Source organism: Lontra canadensis, unplaced genomic scaffold (assembly GCF_010015895.1).
Source record: "Lontra canadensis isolate GAN:19392208 unplaced genomic scaffold, GSC_riverotter_1.0 scaffold53, whole genome shotgun sequence".
Lineage (NCBI taxonomy): Eukaryota > Metazoa > Chordata > Mammalia > Carnivora > Mustelidae > Lontra > Lontra canadensis.
In genome coordinates, this window is record NW_022631047.1 from 1,835,346 (window position 1) to 1,856,112 (window position 20,767).

Sequence of the window (20,767 nt, forward strand, 5' to 3'; positions counted from 1 at the left end):
AAGTGTGCACCCAGGTGAAGGGGCCAGGACCCCCTGCCCTCCTGCTGAGCCTCCCCTACAGCTGCCCCTCAGGAAAGCCCCTCCTCCTAGCCCTCCCCCGCCACCCCAGAATCCTCAGTTGTGGGACATGTCCTTCTTCCACATGTGGTAGTTTGTCATGGTAAGAGGAAAGCCACTTCCTACCACAGAGTCTGCTGGGCCCTACCTGAGGGTGTGGAAGTCCCTACCTGAGGGTGTGGGACCAACGAGGCCAGGAGGCTGACTCTTGCAGCTGGGCCTGGGATAACACTTTCTCCTGTGGAGGCCGGAGAGAGATGCCACGATCCTTGATGGCATCGGGCCACTGTCCACACTCCCACCCTGAACTCGGAGAGCCATCCAGAACCCCCCACCCACTTCCCCCAGGATGAGCGCCTTTAAAGCAGAGCCTCAGCCTCCTTAGGTCCCAGGGCTTGGGAACAGCCAGCACCTCCCTAAGTGGAAACGGGTGTCCTGTTCCCACTTGAGCATAGCAGCAGGAGGCCTCAGCTCAAACTGAGTGGGGAGGAGGTGTTAAAAAGAGAGAGACCTTGGGGACACCTGGCCAGTTCAGTCGGTAAAGCACGCGACTCTTGATCTTGGGGTTGCGAATCCAAGCCCCACGTTGGGTGTAGACATTACTTGAAAAAAAGAGACAGACCTGGAGAGGTTTGAGGAGACAAGTCCATGAGCAGCAGACAGCTTTGCGTCCCGAGCAGCAGAGGGCGGGCAATGTGGAACCCTCGGGCGGGGAGGCAGGGGCAGTTGCTATGAGGAAGCTGGGAAACAGAACTGACTGCTGCTAGATGGTTCTCCAACTCCAGGGTGCATGCAGCTTGTCTGCGGAATGCAGGAAAGTGCGGTTCCTCAGCCCCGCCCCGGGCCTATCTGAGTGTGAATCTCTGGGACAGAGGACCCAGGAATAAAGATCCAGAGCAGGTGGTCAGAGGAGCTCACTGTCACACCTAGCACAGTGGCTGAGCAGCCTGGAAGTGAGGCACTCCCAGCTCCGGAGCCTCCCCACCCCGCAAAGGGAGCTGAGCATGGCCAGATCCCACCACCTCCTTTACCGAGAGGAAGCCAACGTGCAAAGACAAGAGGCTGGTTCAAGGTCAGAGCTAGTAAGGGGCAGAACTGGGGTTCAGACTCCACATATGCAAAAGCCTGAAATGACAGAGAGGGTGATTTTCAAGAACTCCTTGAGGGTGGGGTCCGTGTGTCCCCAGCACGGGCATATATGAGACACTTGCAAGTGTTTCCCGGATGCCAGGCAAACAGCAGTTAAGAATAACCTAATGGGAAATAGTCATGCGGCATTTACCAGCTGTCATTAGGTAAACATTAACTCTGAATCCTTAAACCATCTATGAGGCAGGTGTAGTATTATCCCTGCCTCCTGGAGAAGGAAACTGAGGCACAGAGAAGTTAAGTCACTTGCTGAGGTTCCTCACTGGTAAGTGGCAGAGCTTGGATCGGAGCCCAGAGCCTGCCTTACTTGCTACAACATCGTCTCTCAGTAAACGCAGACGGTCGCTTCCCAGACACCAAGAAATCCGTGTGCACACACACCCACACAGTGACCCTGTGGCAGCCTGGCCCTCTGGGACCCGGGCCATGTTGGCCTTGGTGACTGTGAGGCCACCTGGGTTGTGGGCATCTGCCTCACACCCTGGCTGACCCTTGGGTTCTGGTCAACTTTTGGCCCTCGACCGGGCCCTCTGTGGCAGACTCCCCAGCTTTGACTCCTGACCCCCGGGGCCTTCCCTTCCCCCAGCCTGATGTTCTGGACCAACTGGAACGAGCAGCACCCCAGCATCATGCGGGCAGCCCTGTCGGGAGCCAATGTCCTGACTCTCATCGAGAAGGACATCCGTACCCCCAACGGCCTGGCCATTGACCACCGGGCCGAGAAGCTCTACTTCTCCGACGCCACCCTGGACAAGATCGAGCGGTGCGAGTATGACGGCTCTCACCGCTATGTGAGTCGGGGAGGGGGCCGGCGGAATGGGGCTCGAGGTGGGCTGGGCCCAGGGGGTGGCGGGTCAGCCAAGAAAGGGATTGCCTCGGCAGGAGGGGAGGCCACTGAGTGGGAAGATGTGGGGGGAGAATGAGGCAAGGACACGGCCACTTAGCTGTGTGGCCTCATGCGGCCCCCATCCTGTCCAGGCTTGGCTTCCTCATCGGTTCAGGGAGGAAAAGGCAAGATGTCTCTGTGGGTCCCTCCCCTTCCCAGCTGCGTCCAAGGATCTGGGCCAAGGCCAGGCGCCCTCACCCCTGGGGCCGGCTGCCATGGGGTAGAGTTGGGGCGGGAGACCTCAGCCCACCCGTGATGGGCCTGGTGCTGGTGCCGCAGGTGATCCTGAAGTCGGAGCCAGTCCACCCCTTCGGGCTGGCTGTGTACGGGGAGCACATCTTCTGGACTGACTGGGTGCGGCGAGCCGTGCAGCGCGCCAACAAGTACGTGGGCAGCGACATGAAGCTGCTGCGCGTGGACATCCCCCAGCAGCCCATGGGCATCATCGCCGTGGCCAATGACACCAACAGCTGTGAGTGGGGCCGCTGCCACCAGCCTTGCTCTCCCGCCCATGGTGCCAACACGTACGCACACATGCAGATATCCACTTGTACACACCTGGTACACACAGCCCCCAAGAAACTCCAAGACACCTAACACCCCTCTACTCCAGCTCCCTCAAGACATCTGTGCACACAAACACACACGTACACACACACACACACGTACACACATTCTTACCACCCCACGATGGTTTCACCTGAATCCTTGGACACCCCAGCGCATGCCCTAGTCCTCCCCACCCCCCCCAGGACCACACATGCCCCAGAGCCTGGTCACACGCATCCCAGGCTCTGCCTACCTCATGCTCTACATGCGCATGCCTGTGCACCTGCCTTGCCCAGCTGCCCCCACCCAGATCCTTAGCTTTCCCAGGCCTCTCACGCTTACTCTGGGGCCCCGCCATGATGCCCGTTAGACTTGAATCTCCCCAAAGCACCCAATGAACCCCACATCATCCCCCTGAGAGCACACACCCCCTCTGCCCCAGGCCCACCCCAGACACTCCCCCTGGCCCACGTGTAGTGCCTTTTCTGCTCCCCCAGCCATGTACCACTATGCCACAGGCCTGGGGCTAGGAAGCTCCATGAAGCTGTGTGAGTGGGTGGGGGCCTCCTGTGTGTGCACAGCCGCGAACACTCCTAGCCCACTGTCGTCTGTCCCTGTTTCAGGCGAGCTCTCCCCTTGCCGCGTCAACAACGGTGGCTGCCAGGACCTGTGTCTGCTCACTCACCAAGGCCACGTCAACTGTTCTTGCCGAGGAGGCCGCATCCTCCAAGAGGACCTCACCTGCCGCGGTGAGAGAGGGGATGAAGGAACTGGTGGGGAACCCTGGGCACATACTGGTGCCATCTCTACCCAGACTCCCAAAAGCCCGGCCCCCCGAAACCTTTTACCAAGGAGGGACTCAGGATGACCTCAGTTCCGGGGGGCTGAGGGGTAGAGGCGTTCCAGGCCCCTGGGCCCTGGCCTATGACACTCACTCCACATTCTCGCCAGCCATGAACTCCTCTTGCCGGGCACAAGATGAGTTCGAGTGTGCCAACGGTGAATGCATCAACTTCAGCCTGACTTGTGATGGCGTCTCCCACTGCAAGGACAAGTCTGACGAGAAGCCATCCTACTGCAGTAAGAGCCTCCAGCCCCAGTGCCCCAGCCCACCTCCCTTCCCCCAGCCCTCCAGGGTCCCCAGCCCCCAGCAGGACCAGGCGTGCAAGTGAGGGCCGCAAAATCTCCCTGACCCACTGTGTGGCTGAGGAGTCTGGGGTGGTCATGAAGAGCAGAGCCATGGCCAACCCTGGGCCAGGCCCAGAGCCGGGCTGTGTAGGTTGTCAAGGCTTCAGGAGGCTGCCTTCCCAGAGCTGCTGCTGACCCGTGGCCCGCTCCCCTCCCCAGACTCCCGCCGCTGCAAGAAGACCTTCCGCCAGTGCAACAATGGACGCTGTGTGTCCAACATGCTATGGTGCAATGGGGCGGATGACTGCGGAGATGGCTCAGATGAGATCCCCTGCAACAGTGAGTGCCACACAGGGCCTGCCTGCCTCAGCCCCGCCCCGCCTCCCCCCCCACCCCACCTCCCCAGGCCCCAGGGCATCTGCTGCAGCGCTCTGGGTGGGGGGGGGGTACAGTGCGGGGGAGTGGCTGGGCCGGTACTTTGGGCCAGGAGTTCCAGCTGGGGTCTCCTGGTCTCTGCGGGGAAGACTCTGGCCTGATGGTCGCGGGGCGGGGTCTGTTCTAGAGACGGCCTGCGGCGTGGGCGAGTTCCGCTGCCGGGATGGCACCTGCGTTGGGAACTCCAGCCGCTGCAACCAGTTTGTGGACTGCGAGGACGCCTCTGACGAGATGAACTGCAGTGAGTCACGCCCCTCCCTCACTCCTCCTCTCTGGCCGCCCTCTGGCCCACTCACAGCCTGTGTGCTCCTGCCCCCTGCCCCCAACGCCCCCGGCTCCCGGGGCAGGGGCAGGGTGAGTGGAAGGGGTGGACAGCATCTCCTCCCCCGGAGGATACCATGTGAGGGTGGCTCGAGGGAGGGAGTGTGGAGGGAATCGTGTGTCACCTGCTTCCCTGCCCCCACCAGGCGCCACCGACTGCAGCAGCTACTTCCGCCTGGGGGTGAAAGGGGTGCGCTTCCAGCCCTGTGAGCGGACCTCTCTCTGCTACGCCCCCAGCTGGGTGTGTGACGGTGCCAACGACTGCGGGGACTACAGCGACGAGCGTGACTGCCCAGGTCCCGCCGCGGGCTGGGTGTGCAGTGGACGGCAGGCGGCAGGCACCCCAGGGAGCCAGTGCTTTCATGCCTCCCTCTCCCCCCAGGAGTGAAGCGCCCCAGATGCCCCCTGAATTACTTCGCCTGCCCTAGTGGGCGCTGCATCCCCATGAGCTGGACGTGTGACAAGGAGGACGACTGTGAACACGGCGAGGATGAGACCCATTGCAGTGAGTGACCAACTCCAGCGCCCGCCCACCGTGGCCACGGAGTCCCAGTCCATGCCCGACCTTTCAGTTCCTTCCCAGGAAGTGTGCCCTTGGGAGAAGAGCCCCTAGGGCCCCTGTGGGGGCATCTCTCTAGCTCATGCTGACCCCCCCACAAAGGGATGCCTGGGGTCTCTCTCATCTGTCCTCCACCTGCCTGTCCAGCGGAGTGACTTGCCATCCCCTCCCCCGTCTTACTTTGGTTTCCAACCGCCCCAGACAAGTTCTGCTCAGAGGCCCAGTTTGAGTGTCAGAACCATCGCTGCATCTCCAAGCAGTGGCTGTGTGACGGCAGTGACGACTGCGGGGACGGCTCCGACGAGGCGGCACACTGCGGTGAGGGGTGGCTATGGCCGGCTCAGGGAGGGGCTTCCGGGAGGGACAGACCCCACCCCCCCACTCCCTCCTATAGGAGGGGCAGCATGACGCCCAGTCCGCTGTGCCTGCTCCTGAATCTCTCGGTGGCTCCCGGTTCCCCCAACAGAAGGCAAGACATGCGGACCCTCCTCCTTCTCCTGCCCTGGCACCCACGTGTGTGTCCCGGAGCGCTGGCTCTGTGATGGTGACAAGGACTGTGCTGACGGTGCTGACGAGAGCGTCACAGCTGGCTGCTGTAAGTGGCAGGGGCGCATGAGGAGTGGGGCCACTGTCTCACTCTACAGAAGGGGAAACTGAGGCCAAGGAGAGGCAGTGCTTCAGCCGGGGTCACCCAGGTGGCTAGTGGCAGAGACCTGTCTACAGCCCAGATGGGTGTCTCTGCACATCCCACCTCTCAGACCGCACAAAGGTCCCAGGGACGGGCAGCAGTGGGCCAGGCGGGGGCTGAGGGACCTCATCCGTCTCCGTCTACAGTGTACAACAGCACCTGTGATGACCGCGAGTTCATGTGCCAGAATCGCCAGTGCATCCCCAAGCACTTTGTGTGTGACCACGACCGCGACTGCGCCGACGGATCCGACGAGTCCCCTGAATGCGGTGAGCTGGGCAGGCTGAGCCGGGATGGTGGCAGGGCCCAGCCAGGGCCCCCAGCCTCACCCCCTCACCCCACCCCTCCACCCCCAGAGTACCCCACCTGCGGCCCCAACGAGTTCCGCTGCGCCAACGGGCGCTGTCTGAGCTCCCGCCAGTGGGTGTGCGACGGTGAAAACGACTGCCACGACCAGAGTGACGAGGCCCCCAAGAACCCGCACTGCACCAGCTCAGGTGGGCCCCGCCCTGGCCTCGGGGAGACCCCCACTCCGTGTCCCCGTGCCCCACTGACCCGCGCCTCCGCCCCCGCAGAGCACAAGTGCAACGCCTCGTCGCAGTTCCTGTGCAGCAGCGGGCGCTGTGTGGCCGAGGTGCTGCTCTGCAACGGCCAGGACGACTGCGGGGATGGCTCGGACGAGCGCGGCTGCCACGTCAACGAGTGTCTCAGCCGCAAGCTCAGTGGCTGCAGCCAGGACTGCGAGGACCTCAAGATCGGCTTCAAGGTGAGCCCTGCCCAGAGTGGGAGCTGCTGGCCCCTCTTCGTTCAATCACTGGCTCCTTCATCCCTTCCTTCACCAAGGGCTCAGTTAGCTCCTAGTCTGCTGGGCAGTGTTCCAGGCACTGAGGGCCCAGTGGGGAACAGAACCAAAACCCGTGCTTGGTGGGGCTCTGCCTCTCTGTGGAAGGTAGAGCCGGCAAGGGCCATGGGAGGAGGGACGAGCAGATGTCAGGGAGGCGCCGGAAAGTGGGCTACCCAGCTCAAGGGAGCACAGACTCTGGGCGTTTTTCACTGTAGAGACAGCATTTAAAATCCATGAGTCTGGAGAAGATCCCCAAGGGAGTGAGTATGGTTGGAAAAGAGGGGAAGTCCAAGGCCTGAGCCCTGCACTCAGACACCCGGAGGCCAGGGGGTACGGGGTGGCGACTGGCAGAGGATCCTGAGAAGGGGCAGCTGCTGTGGGGGGAGAACAGCCAAGTGAAGAAGTCCTCGGAGGTGAAGCACAAGCAGCTCTGTCAGATAACGCTCACAGGTCGTAGAAACAGGGCAGTCGTCGGTCACATGGGTCCAGAGGCAGATGCCTGGCACGGGTCAACTCAGCACCTGCTTGCTGCCTGCCCGCCGAGCCAGCCGCCCGGGGTGGAGGGAGCTGAAGCCCCAGTCTCCGGGGTGGGAGGCCCCGAGCCCTGCCCAGCCCCAGCCCGAGGCTCCCTGTGCCCACAGTGCCGCTGCCGCCCGGGCTTCCGCCTGAAGGACGACGGCCGCACGTGTGCTGATGTGGACGAGTGCAGTTCCACGTTCCCCTGCAGTCAGCGCTGCATCAACACGCACGGCAGCTATAAGTGTCTGTGCGTGGAGGGCTACGCCCCCCGCGGGGGCGACCCCCACAGCTGCAAAGCCGTGACTGGTGAGATGGGCACTTGGCGGGCGTCGGATGCCTGGGACAGCTGGGGACCGGGGCTGTGGGGGCATGCCCCGGCCGGCAGTTGAGCCAGGGTGATCTGTCTGCAGATGAGGAGCCCTTCCTGATCTTTGCCAACCGCTACTACCTGCGCAGGCTCAACCTGGACGGCTCCAACTACACACTGCTGAAACAGGTGCCGCGCTGGCCCGCCTCAGCCCACCTGTCTCCCCAGGCCCGGAGCAATGTTCCCTGCCCTGCACAGCCCCCTCCCACTCCCCTGCTGACTCCTCCAGCCACACGTGTCCTGATTCTGTCATCCTCCTTCTCCCCCACCCCCCACATCCAGGGCCTGAACAACGCCGTCGCCTTGGACTTCGACTACCGAGAACAAATGATTTACTGGACGGACGTGACGACCCAGGGCAGCATGATCCGAAGAATGCACCTTAACGGGAGTAACGTGCAGGTGAGGCCGGGGCAGCCCACTCCTCCGCAGACCGGGGCGGTGGGGGCAGGGTGGGTGGCAGAGATCCAGTCCCGGTGTCTCTCTCCAGAGGGCTCTCTCTGTTTCAAGGCTGTCTCCCCTTCACCCCACGCATCCCACTGATTTCTTCCTTCCTCCCCCTTCCCGACGGAGTCTCTGCACAGCTCTGCTTTTCTGGGCTTCTCCCTCCCCCCAAGCTCAGAGAGTAAAATCTAGGAGATTCCTTCTGCTCTTTTCCTAGTCATCTTAGTCTTTTTCCCTCAGAACAGACCTCTCTTAAATGCTCACCCCCAGGCACTGTGGGGGTTGGGGTGCGGTCTCTCTCACCAGAAGACCACTGCCCTAGAGCCTCCAATGACATCAGGCCCAGGGCTGGGAGTTTTCTGTCCGTTGTCCTCCTGGCCAAGCTGGGGTACAGAGCTCTGCTTCACTTCACACTGGGGGGAAGCTGGGCCCCAGAGAGACTGAGGGTTCCGGCCCAGAGTTCTTCCTTCCCTGCCCCTGACACAGGTGCTGCATCGGACAGGCCTCAGCAACCCTGACGGACTGGCTGTGGATTGGGTGGGTGGCAACCTGTACTGGTGTGACAAAGGCCGGGACACCATCGAAGTGTCCAAGCTCAACGGGGCCTACCGGACGGTGCTGGTCAGCTCTGGCCTCCGTGAGCCCAGGGCTCTGGTGGTGGACGTCCAGAATGGGTACGCAGGCGAGGAGGGTTGGGGGAGCCCCCTGAAAGCCAAAAGTGTGCTCAGGCATCCAGGCCCAGCCTCCCTTCGGGCTCCCGGGGGGACCAGCCACAGGATCTCTTGGGGCTCACTGCCCGCCCACCTGCCAGGTACCTGTACTGGACAGACTGGGGTGACCACTCACTGATCGGCCGGATAGGCATGGATGGGTCTGGCCGCAGTGTCATCGTGGACACCAAGATCACATGGCCCAACGGCCTGACACTGGACTATGTCACCGAACGCATCTACTGGGCCGACGCCCGCGAGGACTACATTGAGTTTGCCAGCCTGGATGGCTCTAATCGCCATGTCGGTCAGTGAGGCTGCCTGCCTACAGCGGACCTGGGGGAGGGGGCGTCTGAGAGTCCGTGGATCAGGCCTCGGGTCAGAGTGTAGGATTAAAAGTCTGAGGGCATGGTTTGAGGACACCACCCACCAGGGGTATGGGGTTCCAGAGCACCCCAGCTTATGGCCCCTGGCCAAGCCCCGGCATGAGGCTGCCATCTGCTACCTCAGGAAGGAGAAAGAGAGGCCCCTTCTTATGCACAGCTCAGGGCCCCGAGAAAGGCAGGGGTGGGAGGTCTGGGGTCGGGATACTTCAGCACTGGGAATCCTATAATATTACGGACCAGGAACCCACTGTTAGAGGCCCAAGTTCGAGTTCCAGGTCTGCCACTGATTAGTTGTGCGACCTTGGGGAGCCACCAAACCATCTGGAAGCAGGGCAAGCGCCCACCTCACGGGGTTGCTACGGGTTAAGGGCATCTGGTAGGGAAGGTGCTGACCGGCTGCTGGGCCTGTTCCCTCCCCGGCCTGCAGTGCTGAGCCAGGACATCCCGCACATCTTTGCACTGACCCTGTTTGAGGACTACGTCTACTGGACCGACTGGGAGACCAAGTCCATCAACCGAGCCCACAAGACCACAGGCACCAACAAGACACTCCTTATCAGCACCCTGCACCGGCCCATGGACCTGCATGTGTTCCATGCCCTGCGCCAGCCGGATGGTGAGTGGCTGAGGGGTGGGAGCAGATGAAGGAGGAGCCTGGCACCAGGGGCCCCTGTGGAAGGATGGGGCCCAGCAGGACTGGTTGCCTTCTGCCCCATCTCCAGCATTGCCTGAGACATGCTTGTCAGACACTGGGAGACTGGGGGTCTGGAGACAGGCTGTGGTCGGGCTCTCAGGAGCTGCAGCCCAGCCCAGGGCCAGTCAGCCCCGGAGTCTTGCAGCAGCAAGCCCCTGAGGGTGTGGACCGCCAAGGTGAGACCCCAAAGGCAGGCAGGCCATAGCTGAGGGTGGGCCCAGGGGAGGCAGCATACGAGGCTTCAGGGATGGCCTGATCCCAGAACCTCAAGAAGGGACCTCTCCCTTCTCTGGCTTCAGCCTCCTCCTAAACGAGTAGGATTTGGAGCCGTTTGCCAGGATACAGTAGGCTGGGCACGAGGGAGTGCTGGCCACACTCTGTTGGTGGCCCGTGGCTCCGGGAGCGTGGCCCATACGCTGGGCCCAGTCGGCTGTGCTCTAGCCCCTTTCTCTCCGGCAGTACCCAATCACCCCTGCAAAGTCAACAATGGTGGCTGCAGCAACCTGTGCCTCCTGTCCCCCGGCGGGGGCCACAAGTGTGCCTGTCCCACCAACTTCTACCTGGGCAGCGACGGGCGCACCTGTGTGTCCAACTGCACAGCAAGCCAGGTGAGGCTCCTCCCCGTGACCCCCACTCACCGACGCCTTGCTCCCCAACCCCCCACACCAGTGCCCCCACTCCTCGGACCCCAGCACCCGCTCTAATGTCCTCATGCATCTGGTTTTTCCACGCTAACGCCCCCACATTTCTTGCCTACCTCTTGTCTCCCCACAGCAATACTTTTATACCCGTCACCTCACACAAACACCCCCACACCCTAACTCTGGCCCTCCCTCACCAATACCCTCCACCCTGACCCCCCCACAGATACCCCATCACCCAGCCCTCCTGCACACCTCACATCCCCTCCATCCATCCAGCTCAGGCCCCCCACCAAATGTCCTGACCCTCCCACTTCTTTGAAACATCCCAGCCCCTCAAACAAAAACCTCCCAAGTTCCCCAGACCCCCACCAACCCCTCTTGCCCCCACCTGCCCTCCAGTTTGTGTGCAAGAACGACAAGTGCATCCCCTTCTGGTGGAAGTGTGACACGGAGGATGATTGTGGGGACCACTCGGACGAGCCCCCAGACTGTCGTAAGTGCCCAGAGCAGGGGTGGCAAGGGGGTCCTTCGTGGGAGCAAGCTGACTTCCGAGGCTCCAAGTGGCCATGCCCAGCCCCAGTCCTTCTGACTCTGAGGCTCCCTTCCTGGCAGCTGAGTTCAAGTGCCGTCCTGGACAGTTCCAGTGTTCAACCGGTATCTGTACCAACCCTGCCTTCATCTGTGACGGGGACAACGACTGCCAAGACAACAGTGACGAGGCCAACTGCGGTAAAGGGCTGCCCAGACACCGGCTGCCCTCCTTCCCCACCCCCACCCCCGCCTTTTCCCTCCCTGGGATTTGGAGGTTTCACACAACACTCCAAGGGCGAGGGAGCTCAGCCCACAGCAGCCTCCTCTCTGGGCTGGACTCCAGCTGCTCTGGGCCCTGAAGCTGCACAGCTCACTGCCGTGGAGGGGGTGGGGCGGAAGTGGGGGGCGGGGCGGAAGTGTGGGGCGGGGCGGGGCAGGCCCTCCCTGCCCCTGAACCCTCCGCCCTCCATTAGTTACCCTCCCCTCCTCTCCACCTCCCACAGATATCCATGTCTGCTTGCCCAGTCAATTCAAGTGTACCAACACCAACCGCTGTATCCCCGGCATCTTCCGCTGCAACGGGCAAGACAACTGTGGGGACGGGGAGGACGAGAGGGACTGCCGTGAGTGCCCGAAGCTGTGGGCAGGGAGCGGGCTGGTGGGCAGACAGGCATGGAAACAGTCCACAGTGAGATCTACCCACCGCTTCGTCGAGGGCCCGCGCCGCTCTCAGGGAACGTTATTAGATGGGCAACGTAAATTGTATTGGGTGTGACTTGGCTTGCTCATAAAAACATCATGCTTGGCATAGAGATGTGCGTACAAAAAGCACCAAAACTGGAGCTAAATGGTCCCTTTCTCTGAAGAAATTGCTGGTGGAACTGCAGCTAGAGCTTGGAAGAGGGAGAAGGTGGTGATCTCGAGCTGTGGTGCTGTGGTGCGGGTGGAATGGGCAGGTCCTCACTCTCTCCCCAACTCTGCAGCTGAAGTGACCTGCGCTCCCAACCAGTTCCAGTGCTCCATCACCAAGCGCTGCATCCCCCGAGTCTGGGTGTGTGACCGGGACAATGACTGTGTGGACGGCAGCGATGAGCCCGCCAATTGCAGTGAGTGGCCTGGCAGCCCTGGCACCCACCTGCCCTCCGCAGCGTCTGCTGCTCCGGTGCACGATCCCCCCAACACGCCCCAGCAAGGAGCCTCCGCCTCACCACTGTCGCCCCCTGCAGCCCAGATGACCTGCGGAGTGGATGAGTTCCGCTGCAAGGACTCAGGCCGCTGCATCCCGGCACGCTGGAAGTGTGATGGAGAGGACGACTGTGGGGACGGCTCCGACGAGCCCAAGGAAGAGTGTGGTGAGCCTCCCCAGACCCACTCTCAGGGGAGGGCATCTGGCCTGGGCAGAACGCAGGCCGTCCACGGCCCCACCTCCCACGCCCACCACCTCCCTTTGGATTCCCCATCCCCACCCACTGGCACCTCAGCGGCACACACCTGGGTAGAATCTTCCTGGCCCACTCCACTCCCAAGGCTCTGTTCGTCTGCCCCTGGGCTGCTCCTCCTGCTCGAGCTTCTCCCACCTCATAACCTCCTTATGGACCCTGCATCTCAGCCAGAATGCAGCGTGGCCTCCCCCTTGCTGCCCTCGATCCCACTCCTGGCCATCCTGCCAGCACTTGTCTGAAACCCTCATGCCTGCCCTCACTCCGTGCCTGACGCGGCCCCGACATCTGCCCCCTGATCTTGCCTCCACTAGATGAGCGTACCTGTGAGCCCTACCAGTTCCGCTGCAAGAACAACCGTTGCGTGCCAGGCCGCTGGCAGTGCGATTATGACAACGACTGTGGGGACAACTCGGATGAGGAGAGCTGCAGTATGTCCCCGTCCCCCCACCCCACCCTGCAGGCACCCTGCTGCAAGAGAGTTGGGGCACCTCCCCTCTCAGCACCCCTGCCCCCACCAGGTGGCACCGGGGCAGGTGGCCACCTCCCGGGGCTGGGGGTCAGGTGCCCCCTCCCTGCTCACCCCACCCCACCCGCTCCATGTTGTGTATTTGAGTTTGTGCCATTTCACCTCATCTCATGTTTCTCTCCATTTTCACACTGTCCTCTCGGGGTTGCAGAGGTAGGTGTCTCCGATGTGCCCGTGCTCCCACCATACCCCCTGCCACTGCCCCAGAGCCCACCCGTCCCTGTGCCTCAGTCCATCATCCTTTACTGGCCTCTCCCTAAACCCCGGTGCTTGTCTTAGTGGTGTCGTTCCTCTCCTGTTCCCCTCGACCCCCGTACACAGTCCGTCCTAAGGGCAGAGCCAGGGACCCGTGCCCTCTCTCATGTGTGTCCACCCCAAAGGGGTAAGTGTGAGCCCCCCCTGGACCCAGCTAATCCCATGAGGGCAGCCAGCTGGCTTGCTCAGGATTGGTTGAGCATCTTGGTCGTCACCTGTGGCTCTCAGGGACATGGGGATGGGTGGTCTTGCTCGGCCAAGGGCTGAGTCCCTGTGCCCACCCTCCTGGGGCCTGTCTCTCCCCTATCCTTCCTCCAGCCCCTCGGCCCTGCTCTGAGAGTGAGTTCTCGTGTGCCAATGGCCGCTGCATTGCTGGGCGCTGGAAATGCGATGGGGACCACGACTGTGCAGATGGGTCTGACGAGGTGGGAAGGGAGACCAGCCCGAGGGAGGGATGGCCTCAGAGGGATCAGGGCTGGGCTACTGGGGTGCCCTGCTCTGACCAGGATGCCTGCTCCTGTGCCCACAGAAAGACTGCAGTCCCCGGTGTGACATGGACCAGTTCCAGTGCAAGAGTGGCCACTGCATCCCCCTGCGCTGGCGCTGTGACGCAGACGCTGACTGCATGGACGGCAGTGACGAGGAAGCCTGTGGCACCGGCGGTAAGCCTATCCCGCCACCCCTCCACCCCCCACCCCCGCCACCTGGTCACTCCTGCATCCTCTCCTATAGTCACTGCTCAGGTAAAAAATCATTCTGAAGCACATACTGTGTGCCAGGCACTATCCTAGGCATCAGGGAGAGAGCTCTGAGCCAGACCCAGGGCCTCTGGGGACATTTCTGTGTGGGGTGTGCCCTCCACAGCAGCACATAGTCAAGCGGCCTATTGGGCCCAAATTCAGCAGAAACCTCTTGGCTGTGCCCATCCAGGCTCCATGCCACCAGGTCCCACGGGGCAGTCCTCACTCACTCTCCTCTCCTTTTCCCGGGGCCAGGAAGCAGTGCCTGTCCCTGGCCAGACTGCCTGGGCTCAGTGGCCCAAGGCCTCATTGTGAAGCTTGGGTAAGAGAAGTCTGGGGCTTGGAGCAGAGATTCCACAACCCCATCCAGATAGCCAAAGACAGATACTCTGGCTCTGCCCTGGTGGGCAGGGAAGCCTAAGTCTCCTGACTCCCAGCCGAGTGCTCCTCCTTTGTGCCTGCAGTTAAACTAGGGTAAGCCCGGATGCCCTGCCACAACCACCAAAGAGGGTCCTCCAGACCTTTCTATACAAGCTTCCCCTGAAAGGCTTCTTCTCCCTTAAATAACCAGAGGAGGCAGTTCTGCTCAGCTGCCTGGCTGGTATAAAAATAGGAGGACTGGGTTCATTCCAGCCCTACCACTGCTTGTCCTATGATTCCTCTGGGCCTACACCTGTGGAGGGAAGGATGGGGTCAAGATCCCGCCCCCTACAGTCAGCCTGGGGCTCAGAGCTCATTCTTGGCTCTTTCTTGGCCACGGTGCCCAGTGCGGACCTGCCCCCTGGATGAGTTCCAGTGCAACAACACCCTGTGCAAGCCGCTGGCGTGGAAGTGCGACGGCGAAGACGACTGTGGGGACAACTCCGACGAAAACCCAGAGGAGTGCGGTGAGTTGGAGGAGTGGGGCGGGACAGGGGCGGGGCTTTCTCGCTCTCCTGGGGCTCCAGGCCCGACCCTCAGGCTGATTCTGGCTCCGACCACTCCCACCGCTGCAGCCCGGTTCGTGTGCCCTCCTAACCGGCCGTTCCGTTGCAAGAACGACCGCGTCTGCCTGTGGATCGGGCGCCAGTGCGACGGCACGGACAACTGTGGGGATGGGACTGACGAGGAGGACTGTGGTGAGCAGGGAGCTGGTGGAGCCGGCGGGCGAGGGAGGAGGATCGCGCCATATTTTGGGTGCTACACAGGAGGTGGAGGGGGGTGGGCCAAGTGCGAACTTCATCCTCGGAGGGTGCGGAGCCGTTGCCAGGAGCCCCAGGGCCCTTCCTTGTATGAGAGAAGCCCCTGGAGAAAGCCCGGGAGGCTTCCTGGCGCCTAGGTCTTGAGGTGGAGACTGGGACTCTGAATATTTAGCCCGCATCCCCCGAAGCTTGACAGAGAGCCACAGGGCGTCCCTGTGGACCTGGAGGCTGTGGGGTGGCCAATAGCCAGATCTGAAGCCCCCGCCTTCCTCAGAGCCCCCCACGGCCCAGACCCCCCACTGCAAAGACAAGAAGGAGTTTCTGTGCCGGAACCAGCGCTGCCTGTCCTCATCACTACGCTGCAACATGCTGGACGACTGTGGGGACGGCTCCGATGAGGAGGACTGCAGCATTGGTAAGCCCCGCGCCAGCATGGGTGGGCAGGGGCACGCCCCGGAGCAGAGAACTGCCACCTGGGCACAGGGTGGCTCAGGGCAGGGGACCCGCTCTGTCCCCCGCAGACCCCAAGCTGACTAGCTGCGCCACCAACGCCAGTATCTGCGGGGATGAGGCCCGCTGCGTGCGCACGGAGAAAGCCGCCTACTGTGCTTGTCGCTCCGGCTTCCACACCGTGCCGGGCCAGCCTGGATGCCAGGGTAGGAAGGCGGGACCCGGAGGGGGCGGGCAGACACCCAGACTCTCCATGACCCCCCTCCCCCGTGTAACCCCCAGACATCAACGAGTGCCTGCGCTTCGGCACCTGCTCCCAGCTTTGCAACAACACCAAGGGTGGCCATCTCTGCAGCTGCGCCCGCAACTTCATGAAGACGCACAACACCTGCAAGGCTGAAGGTACCGCCCCAGCCCGCAGACGGCAGGAGTGGGCGGGGCTATGGACACCTTGATACAAACCCCTGTAGAAGGGATGCTTCCCTTCCCGCTCTAAGCAGGGAACCCCAGAGCCACAGGCCGGCCATGGCACAGAGGGTGCTAGTTTGGGGGTTGGCTCATCAGAGGAAGCCTGCGGTGCGGGCAGTACACCTAAATCCCATACGTGCCTCCTCACCCACCGCTCACCCGCAGACCGCACAGGCACGCATCAGCACGCAATCACCTGTACCGCATTTGCTTTTCATTTTCAGCTTTAGCGGGGTGTAATTGACAAAACTGTCAGATAGTTAATGTGCACAGGGGATGGTTTGATACACATACACCTTGTGAAAGGGTTCCTTTCATTGAGTTAACACAAACCATCATCTCATGTGTACCTTCTTGGGGGGCATTGAGAACAGGTAAGCTCTACTCTTCCATATCCTTTGGTGCATACCCACACCTGCCTGAGTACAGACATCCCCGTCGGCCGCGCACACACCCACGTACCCACGAGGGCACGTGTACACACACAATCCCACTGCATGTGCCCACAAGCACGTATCAGAGAGCATGTGGCAGAGTGTAGGGATGCCAGCCCCAAGACCGTGGAGAGGCAGAAGTTTCTGGGGCTGGAGAGGCCCAGAAGGTTTTCTGGAGTGCCAGGTCACACCAGATTAGCTCAGGGAAGGAGAGGAGGGAGCCCATCCCAGCAGCAGGCCCAGCACCCCCCAGCCTGGCCTCCCATCTCTACCATTTACTGCACCCAACACCTGGCCTCTCGCCCGTCTAGGCTCCGAGTATCAGGTCCTCTACATTGCCGATGACAATGAGATCCGCAGCCTGTTCCCCAGTCACCCCCATTCGGCTTACGAGCAGGCCTTCCAGGGTGACGAGAGTGTCCGCATCGATGCCATGGATGTCCATGTTAAGGCTGGCCGTGTCTATTGGACCAACTGGCACACAGGGACCATCTCCTATCGCAGCCTGCCACCTGCCGCCCCTCCCACCACTTCCAACCGCCACCGGCGACAGATTGACCGGGGTGTCACCCACCTCAATGTGAGTAGCCCCCCCAACCCCGGGGATGGGACCCACACAGATTGGATGGAAAGATGGCAAAGAGCAGATGGTTCAGAGCAGAACTTGAAAAGGCCAGTGGAAAGGGGTAGAGGGTGAGGCTGGCAGGCAGGGCAGTCAAGGTCGTTGTGGGCACGACAGGTGGGCAAAGCAATGCCAGCAGTGGTAGCTGGCTCTGCCACATGGTAGCCCAACGTGGCAGGGTACAGTGGGCACACTGGCCTTGAGCCTCAGAACCACATTCAGCTCCTGATTGTCACGGCCACCCACTATGTCGGGCTGGGGCACCCATTTGACCTCTTAGGTTCTCGCTTCTTTCCTCAGTAGAGCAAGGTAATAATGCCTAATTCAGCAAAACATGAGAAAGCTCTTATGGCTCATAAGGTAAGTGTCAGGGAATTTCTTCAAAATCAGAGAACTGGCTCTCTGCCTAGGCTAACTTTTTAGCAGGGACAAGCTGGCAGGTGGCGGTGGGGATAATGGGCAGGAAGACAAAGGGTGGTGGGCCCTGAAATTGTCACCCCTGCATTCAGATTTCAGGGCTCAAGATGCCAAGGGGTATTGCCATCGACTGGGTGGCTGGGAACGTGTACTGGACAGACTCGGGCCGAGATGTGATTGAGGTGGCACAAATGAAGGGCGAGAACCGCAAGACACTCATCTCGGGCATGATCGACGAGCCCCATGCCATTGTGGTGGACCCGCTGAGGGGGTGTGCAGGGGTCCTCCCGGGGGGAGGCATCTGAGCCTGTGCTAGGAAGCCTCTGGGAGGGGGGCAGCTACCGAGCATCCCCAAGCCCGTCCTTCCCCTTCCAGATCACCCTGAGATCAGAGTCTTCCTCCAACCCTAGCGTCTTCAGGCCCATAACCAGCTCTGGCCCTCCCCATGGACTGCCTTTGCCAGAACTCCCAGCTGGCCTGCTGGGTAGGGGCCTGACCTCCACGTGGCTGGCTGTCATGTGCAGCCAACTTTCAGCTCCTCCTTTGCTCCAGGGGGCAGTTCTTCCCACTTTGATGACTGGATCAGCACAGTGTGACTTTAGAGTAAAAGATCTTTAACCTGGGCAGGGAGCTGACTCCCCTGGTTTTCTCTGGAGGAGGGAGACAGGACACCCTCCTTCCGCTACCCAGCAGTCCCTGTGCCCAGGCCATGACCTGGTGGCACACGTTGCTCAGCCTCCTTTGGGAGCCCCAGGTCCTACCCACACTGACTTTTTCTTCTTCCCCAGCACCATGTACTGGTCAGACTGGGGGAATCACCCCAAAATTGAAACAGCAGCAATGGATGGGACCCTTCGGGAGACACTGGTACAGGACAACATCCAATGGCCCACAGGTCCGTGGCAGCAGGGGGCAGGGGATGTGGGAGGGGTGGACTTGCTGAGCCTGAGGTCACATAAAAGCTAAGAGGGGAAGGGGCTTGGACTGGGATGGACAGCGAGTCATGGAAGCTTTTCCCAGACGTGACTAGGAGTGGTCATGGGGACAGGATGGAGCTGTCCCAAGCATGGAGACAGGTCTGCTTTTCTCGAGTCTAGGGTGGGCGAGGCTGGGCCTTCACAATGCTCTCTGCCTTCCCCTAGGCTTGGCTGTGGACTATCACAATGAACGACTGTATTGGGCAGACGCCAAGCTCTCCGTCATCGGCAGCATCCGGCTCAATGGCACGGACCCCATCGTGGCTGCTGACAGCAAACGAGGTCAGCTTCTGAGAGCAGCCTCAGCCGGCCCTGCCCTCGGGCCTCTTATCTTCCCCACTGAGCCCAAGGCCTTGCCCAGCATCTGCATCCTCCTCATCCTGGCGCCCAGCAGTCCTGCGGTGCCTTCCCGGCCTCCCTCCTCCCTGGCGCTGGACTCCCTCTGTACCAGCCCTGCATCCTCTGGCCCACTTGCCCATTCATTCATTCCACCGAGTTTTGAGCTGTAGAACAGAGGTGGCAGGAGGAGCTTAGTAAATGTAGGGAGAGAGAACAGAAGTCGGTCCTGTTCCCAGAAGTCAAGGGCTAATGGGATCTTTTGCCAGTAGTGGCTACAGGAGGAGGAACAGGTTGGGGGGAGTTTTGTTTGGGGCGTGTTGAGTTTGGGATGCCTGGGAGCCATGGGAACCAGTGTCCTCGGGAGTGACCAGGGCCTGAGTCCCCTCTGAGTTCACCTTCTCCCCCAGGCCTAAGTCACCCCTTCAGCATCGATGTCTTTGAGGATTACATCTATGGCGTCACCTACATTAATAATCGTGTCTTCAAAATCCATAAGTTTGGACACAGCCCCTTGATCAACCTGACAGGGGGCCTGAGCCACGCCTCTGACGTGGTCCTGTACCACCAACACAAGCAGCCTGAAGGTAGGCAAAGAGGGCAGGTCTGGGGGCAGAGTCTCCAGGCTGTCACCTCAGGTCTCAGTGGGTACAGGATGGTCCTGGGTCCCCAAGGCTCAACATCCTTCCACCCCTGCCCACACCCACAGTGACCAACCCCTGTGACCGCAAGAAGTGTGAATGGCTCTGCCTGCTGAGCCCCAGTGGGCCTGTCTGCACCTGTCCCAATGGGAAGCGGCTGGACAATGGCACCTGTGTGGCCGTGCCCTCGCCAACACCCCCACCAGATGGTATGCTCATGCCCCCGCTCCATGTCCCCAGCCCCCCTCTCCCGCCCCAGGACTCTCTGCCCCATGAGCCCTGAGCTCCCCTCTTTCCCTTGCTCTGTGCCCTGATGGTCCTTCCCGCAGCTCCTCGACCCGGAACCTGTAACCTGCAGTGCTTCAATGGCGGCAGCTGCTTCCTCAACGCACGGAGGCAGCCCAAGTGCCGCTGCCAGCCCCGGTACACCGGCGACAAGTGCGAGCTGGACCAGTGCTGGGAGTACTGCCGCAATGGGGGCACATGCGCCGCCTCCCCATCCGGTACAGCCTTCGGTTTTCCAGAGGCCACGCCTGCTCCCGGCTCCTGGGCGCCCCCCGGGCAAATCCCCAGCTCCCCGATACCTGACTCCCCTCCTCCCTGGCTTCACCTCTGCCCCGTGCTCTGTCAACCCCTGCCTCCCGCCCACGGCCTCAGTGTCCCTCCTTCCGCTGCCCACCCCATGCCTCCCGCCTCCCACCCATGGCCCCAGCATCCCTTATCCCTCCCTTTGCCGAGGCCCTCTACCTGGGTCCTCCGGGCCCTGCTCCCCATGCAGCGGGGCTGGCGCCTCAGTGGGTCTCAGCCCCACTCACATTTCCTCTCCCGCCAGGCATGCCCACGTGCCGGTGCCCCACGGGCTTCACGGGCCCCAAATGCACCCAGCAGGTGTGTGCGGGCTACTGTGCCAACAACAGCACCTGCACTGTCAACCAGGGCAACCAGCCCCAGTGCCGATGTCTACCCGGCTTCCTGGGGGACCGCTGCCAGTACCGTGAGTGAGCCATCCCTGGGCCCCGGGGTGGGGTGAGGGGGTACACTGGAGCAGCTAGAGCCCAGGCTGACAGTCCCACGGGCCTGCCTTAGGGAGGGAGGCCATTGGCAGCTCAAGCAGGCTCAGGGGGCTCACCCAGAGAGGTGTGCACACTTCCCGCAAGGTGATGAGCCCTCTGGCATCAGGATCATTCAAATGAAAGCAGTGCCCTGTCAGGCTGTTTGGGGACATATGTTTGCTCTGAGTCTGTGATGGTGGGGGCTCGGGAGGAGGTGGGAGTCACCTAAGAGACCCAGGGTTCCCCTCAGGTGTCCAGCCGCCTCCCCCGACAGCCTGTGGAGGAGCCTCCTGAGGGTGGGGCTTGAGGCAGCTC

At 61.7% G+C, this 20,767-nt stretch overlaps 1 protein-coding gene across 2 annotated transcripts in view; it reads left to right on the plus strand.

Annotated features, from left to right (window-relative positions):
• LRP1 (LDL receptor related protein 1) overlaps positions 1-20,767 on the plus strand; it is a 79,452-nt gene that overhangs the window by 56,705 nt on the left and 1,980 nt on the right. For both annotated transcript variants that reach the window (XM_032874527.1, XM_032874528.1), the window contains 41 exons: positions 1,793-1,997; positions 2,372-2,564; positions 3,265-3,390; positions 3,593-3,721; positions 3,989-4,108; positions 4,332-4,445; positions 4,672-4,821; positions 4,908-5,030; positions 5,286-5,402; positions 5,551-5,679; positions 5,919-6,041; positions 6,129-6,269; positions 6,348-6,538; positions 7,258-7,441; positions 7,546-7,631; positions 7,785-7,904; positions 8,433-8,620; positions 8,758-8,963; positions 9,470-9,658; positions 10,196-10,344; positions 10,780-10,873; positions 10,993-11,109; positions 11,415-11,534; positions 11,895-12,017; positions 12,138-12,263; positions 12,665-12,781; positions 13,453-13,559; positions 13,664-13,796; positions 14,642-14,761; positions 14,870-14,992; positions 15,330-15,470; positions 15,577-15,711; positions 15,788-15,907; positions 16,719-16,987; positions 17,539-17,717; positions 18,235-18,341; positions 18,589-18,705; positions 19,170-19,346; positions 19,469-19,609; positions 19,730-19,903; positions 20,233-20,394. In XM_032874527.1, the coding sequence (XP_032730418.1) occupies positions 1,793-1,997; positions 2,372-2,564; positions 3,265-3,390; positions 3,593-3,721; positions 3,989-4,108; positions 4,332-4,445; positions 4,672-4,821; positions 4,908-5,030; positions 5,286-5,402; positions 5,551-5,679; positions 5,919-6,041; positions 6,129-6,269; positions 6,348-6,538; positions 7,258-7,441; positions 7,546-7,631; positions 7,785-7,904; positions 8,433-8,620; positions 8,758-8,963; positions 9,470-9,658; positions 10,196-10,344; positions 10,780-10,873; positions 10,993-11,109; positions 11,415-11,534; positions 11,895-12,017; positions 12,138-12,263; positions 12,665-12,781; positions 13,453-13,559; positions 13,664-13,796; positions 14,642-14,761; positions 14,870-14,992; positions 15,330-15,470; positions 15,577-15,711; positions 15,788-15,907; positions 16,719-16,987; positions 17,539-17,717; positions 18,235-18,341; positions 18,589-18,705; positions 19,170-19,346; positions 19,469-19,609; positions 19,730-19,903; positions 20,233-20,394 (5,885 nt within the window). The remainder of the gene's footprint in view (positions 1-1,792; positions 1,998-2,371; positions 2,565-3,264; positions 3,391-3,592; positions 3,722-3,988; positions 4,109-4,331; positions 4,446-4,671; positions 4,822-4,907; positions 5,031-5,285; positions 5,403-5,550; positions 5,680-5,918; positions 6,042-6,128; positions 6,270-6,347; positions 6,539-7,257; positions 7,442-7,545; positions 7,632-7,784; positions 7,905-8,432; positions 8,621-8,757; positions 8,964-9,469; positions 9,659-10,195; positions 10,345-10,779; positions 10,874-10,992; positions 11,110-11,414; positions 11,535-11,894; positions 12,018-12,137; positions 12,264-12,664; positions 12,782-13,452; positions 13,560-13,663; positions 13,797-14,641; positions 14,762-14,869; positions 14,993-15,329; positions 15,471-15,576; positions 15,712-15,787; positions 15,908-16,718; positions 16,988-17,538; positions 17,718-18,234; positions 18,342-18,588; positions 18,706-19,169; positions 19,347-19,468; positions 19,610-19,729; positions 19,904-20,232; positions 20,395-20,767) is intronic.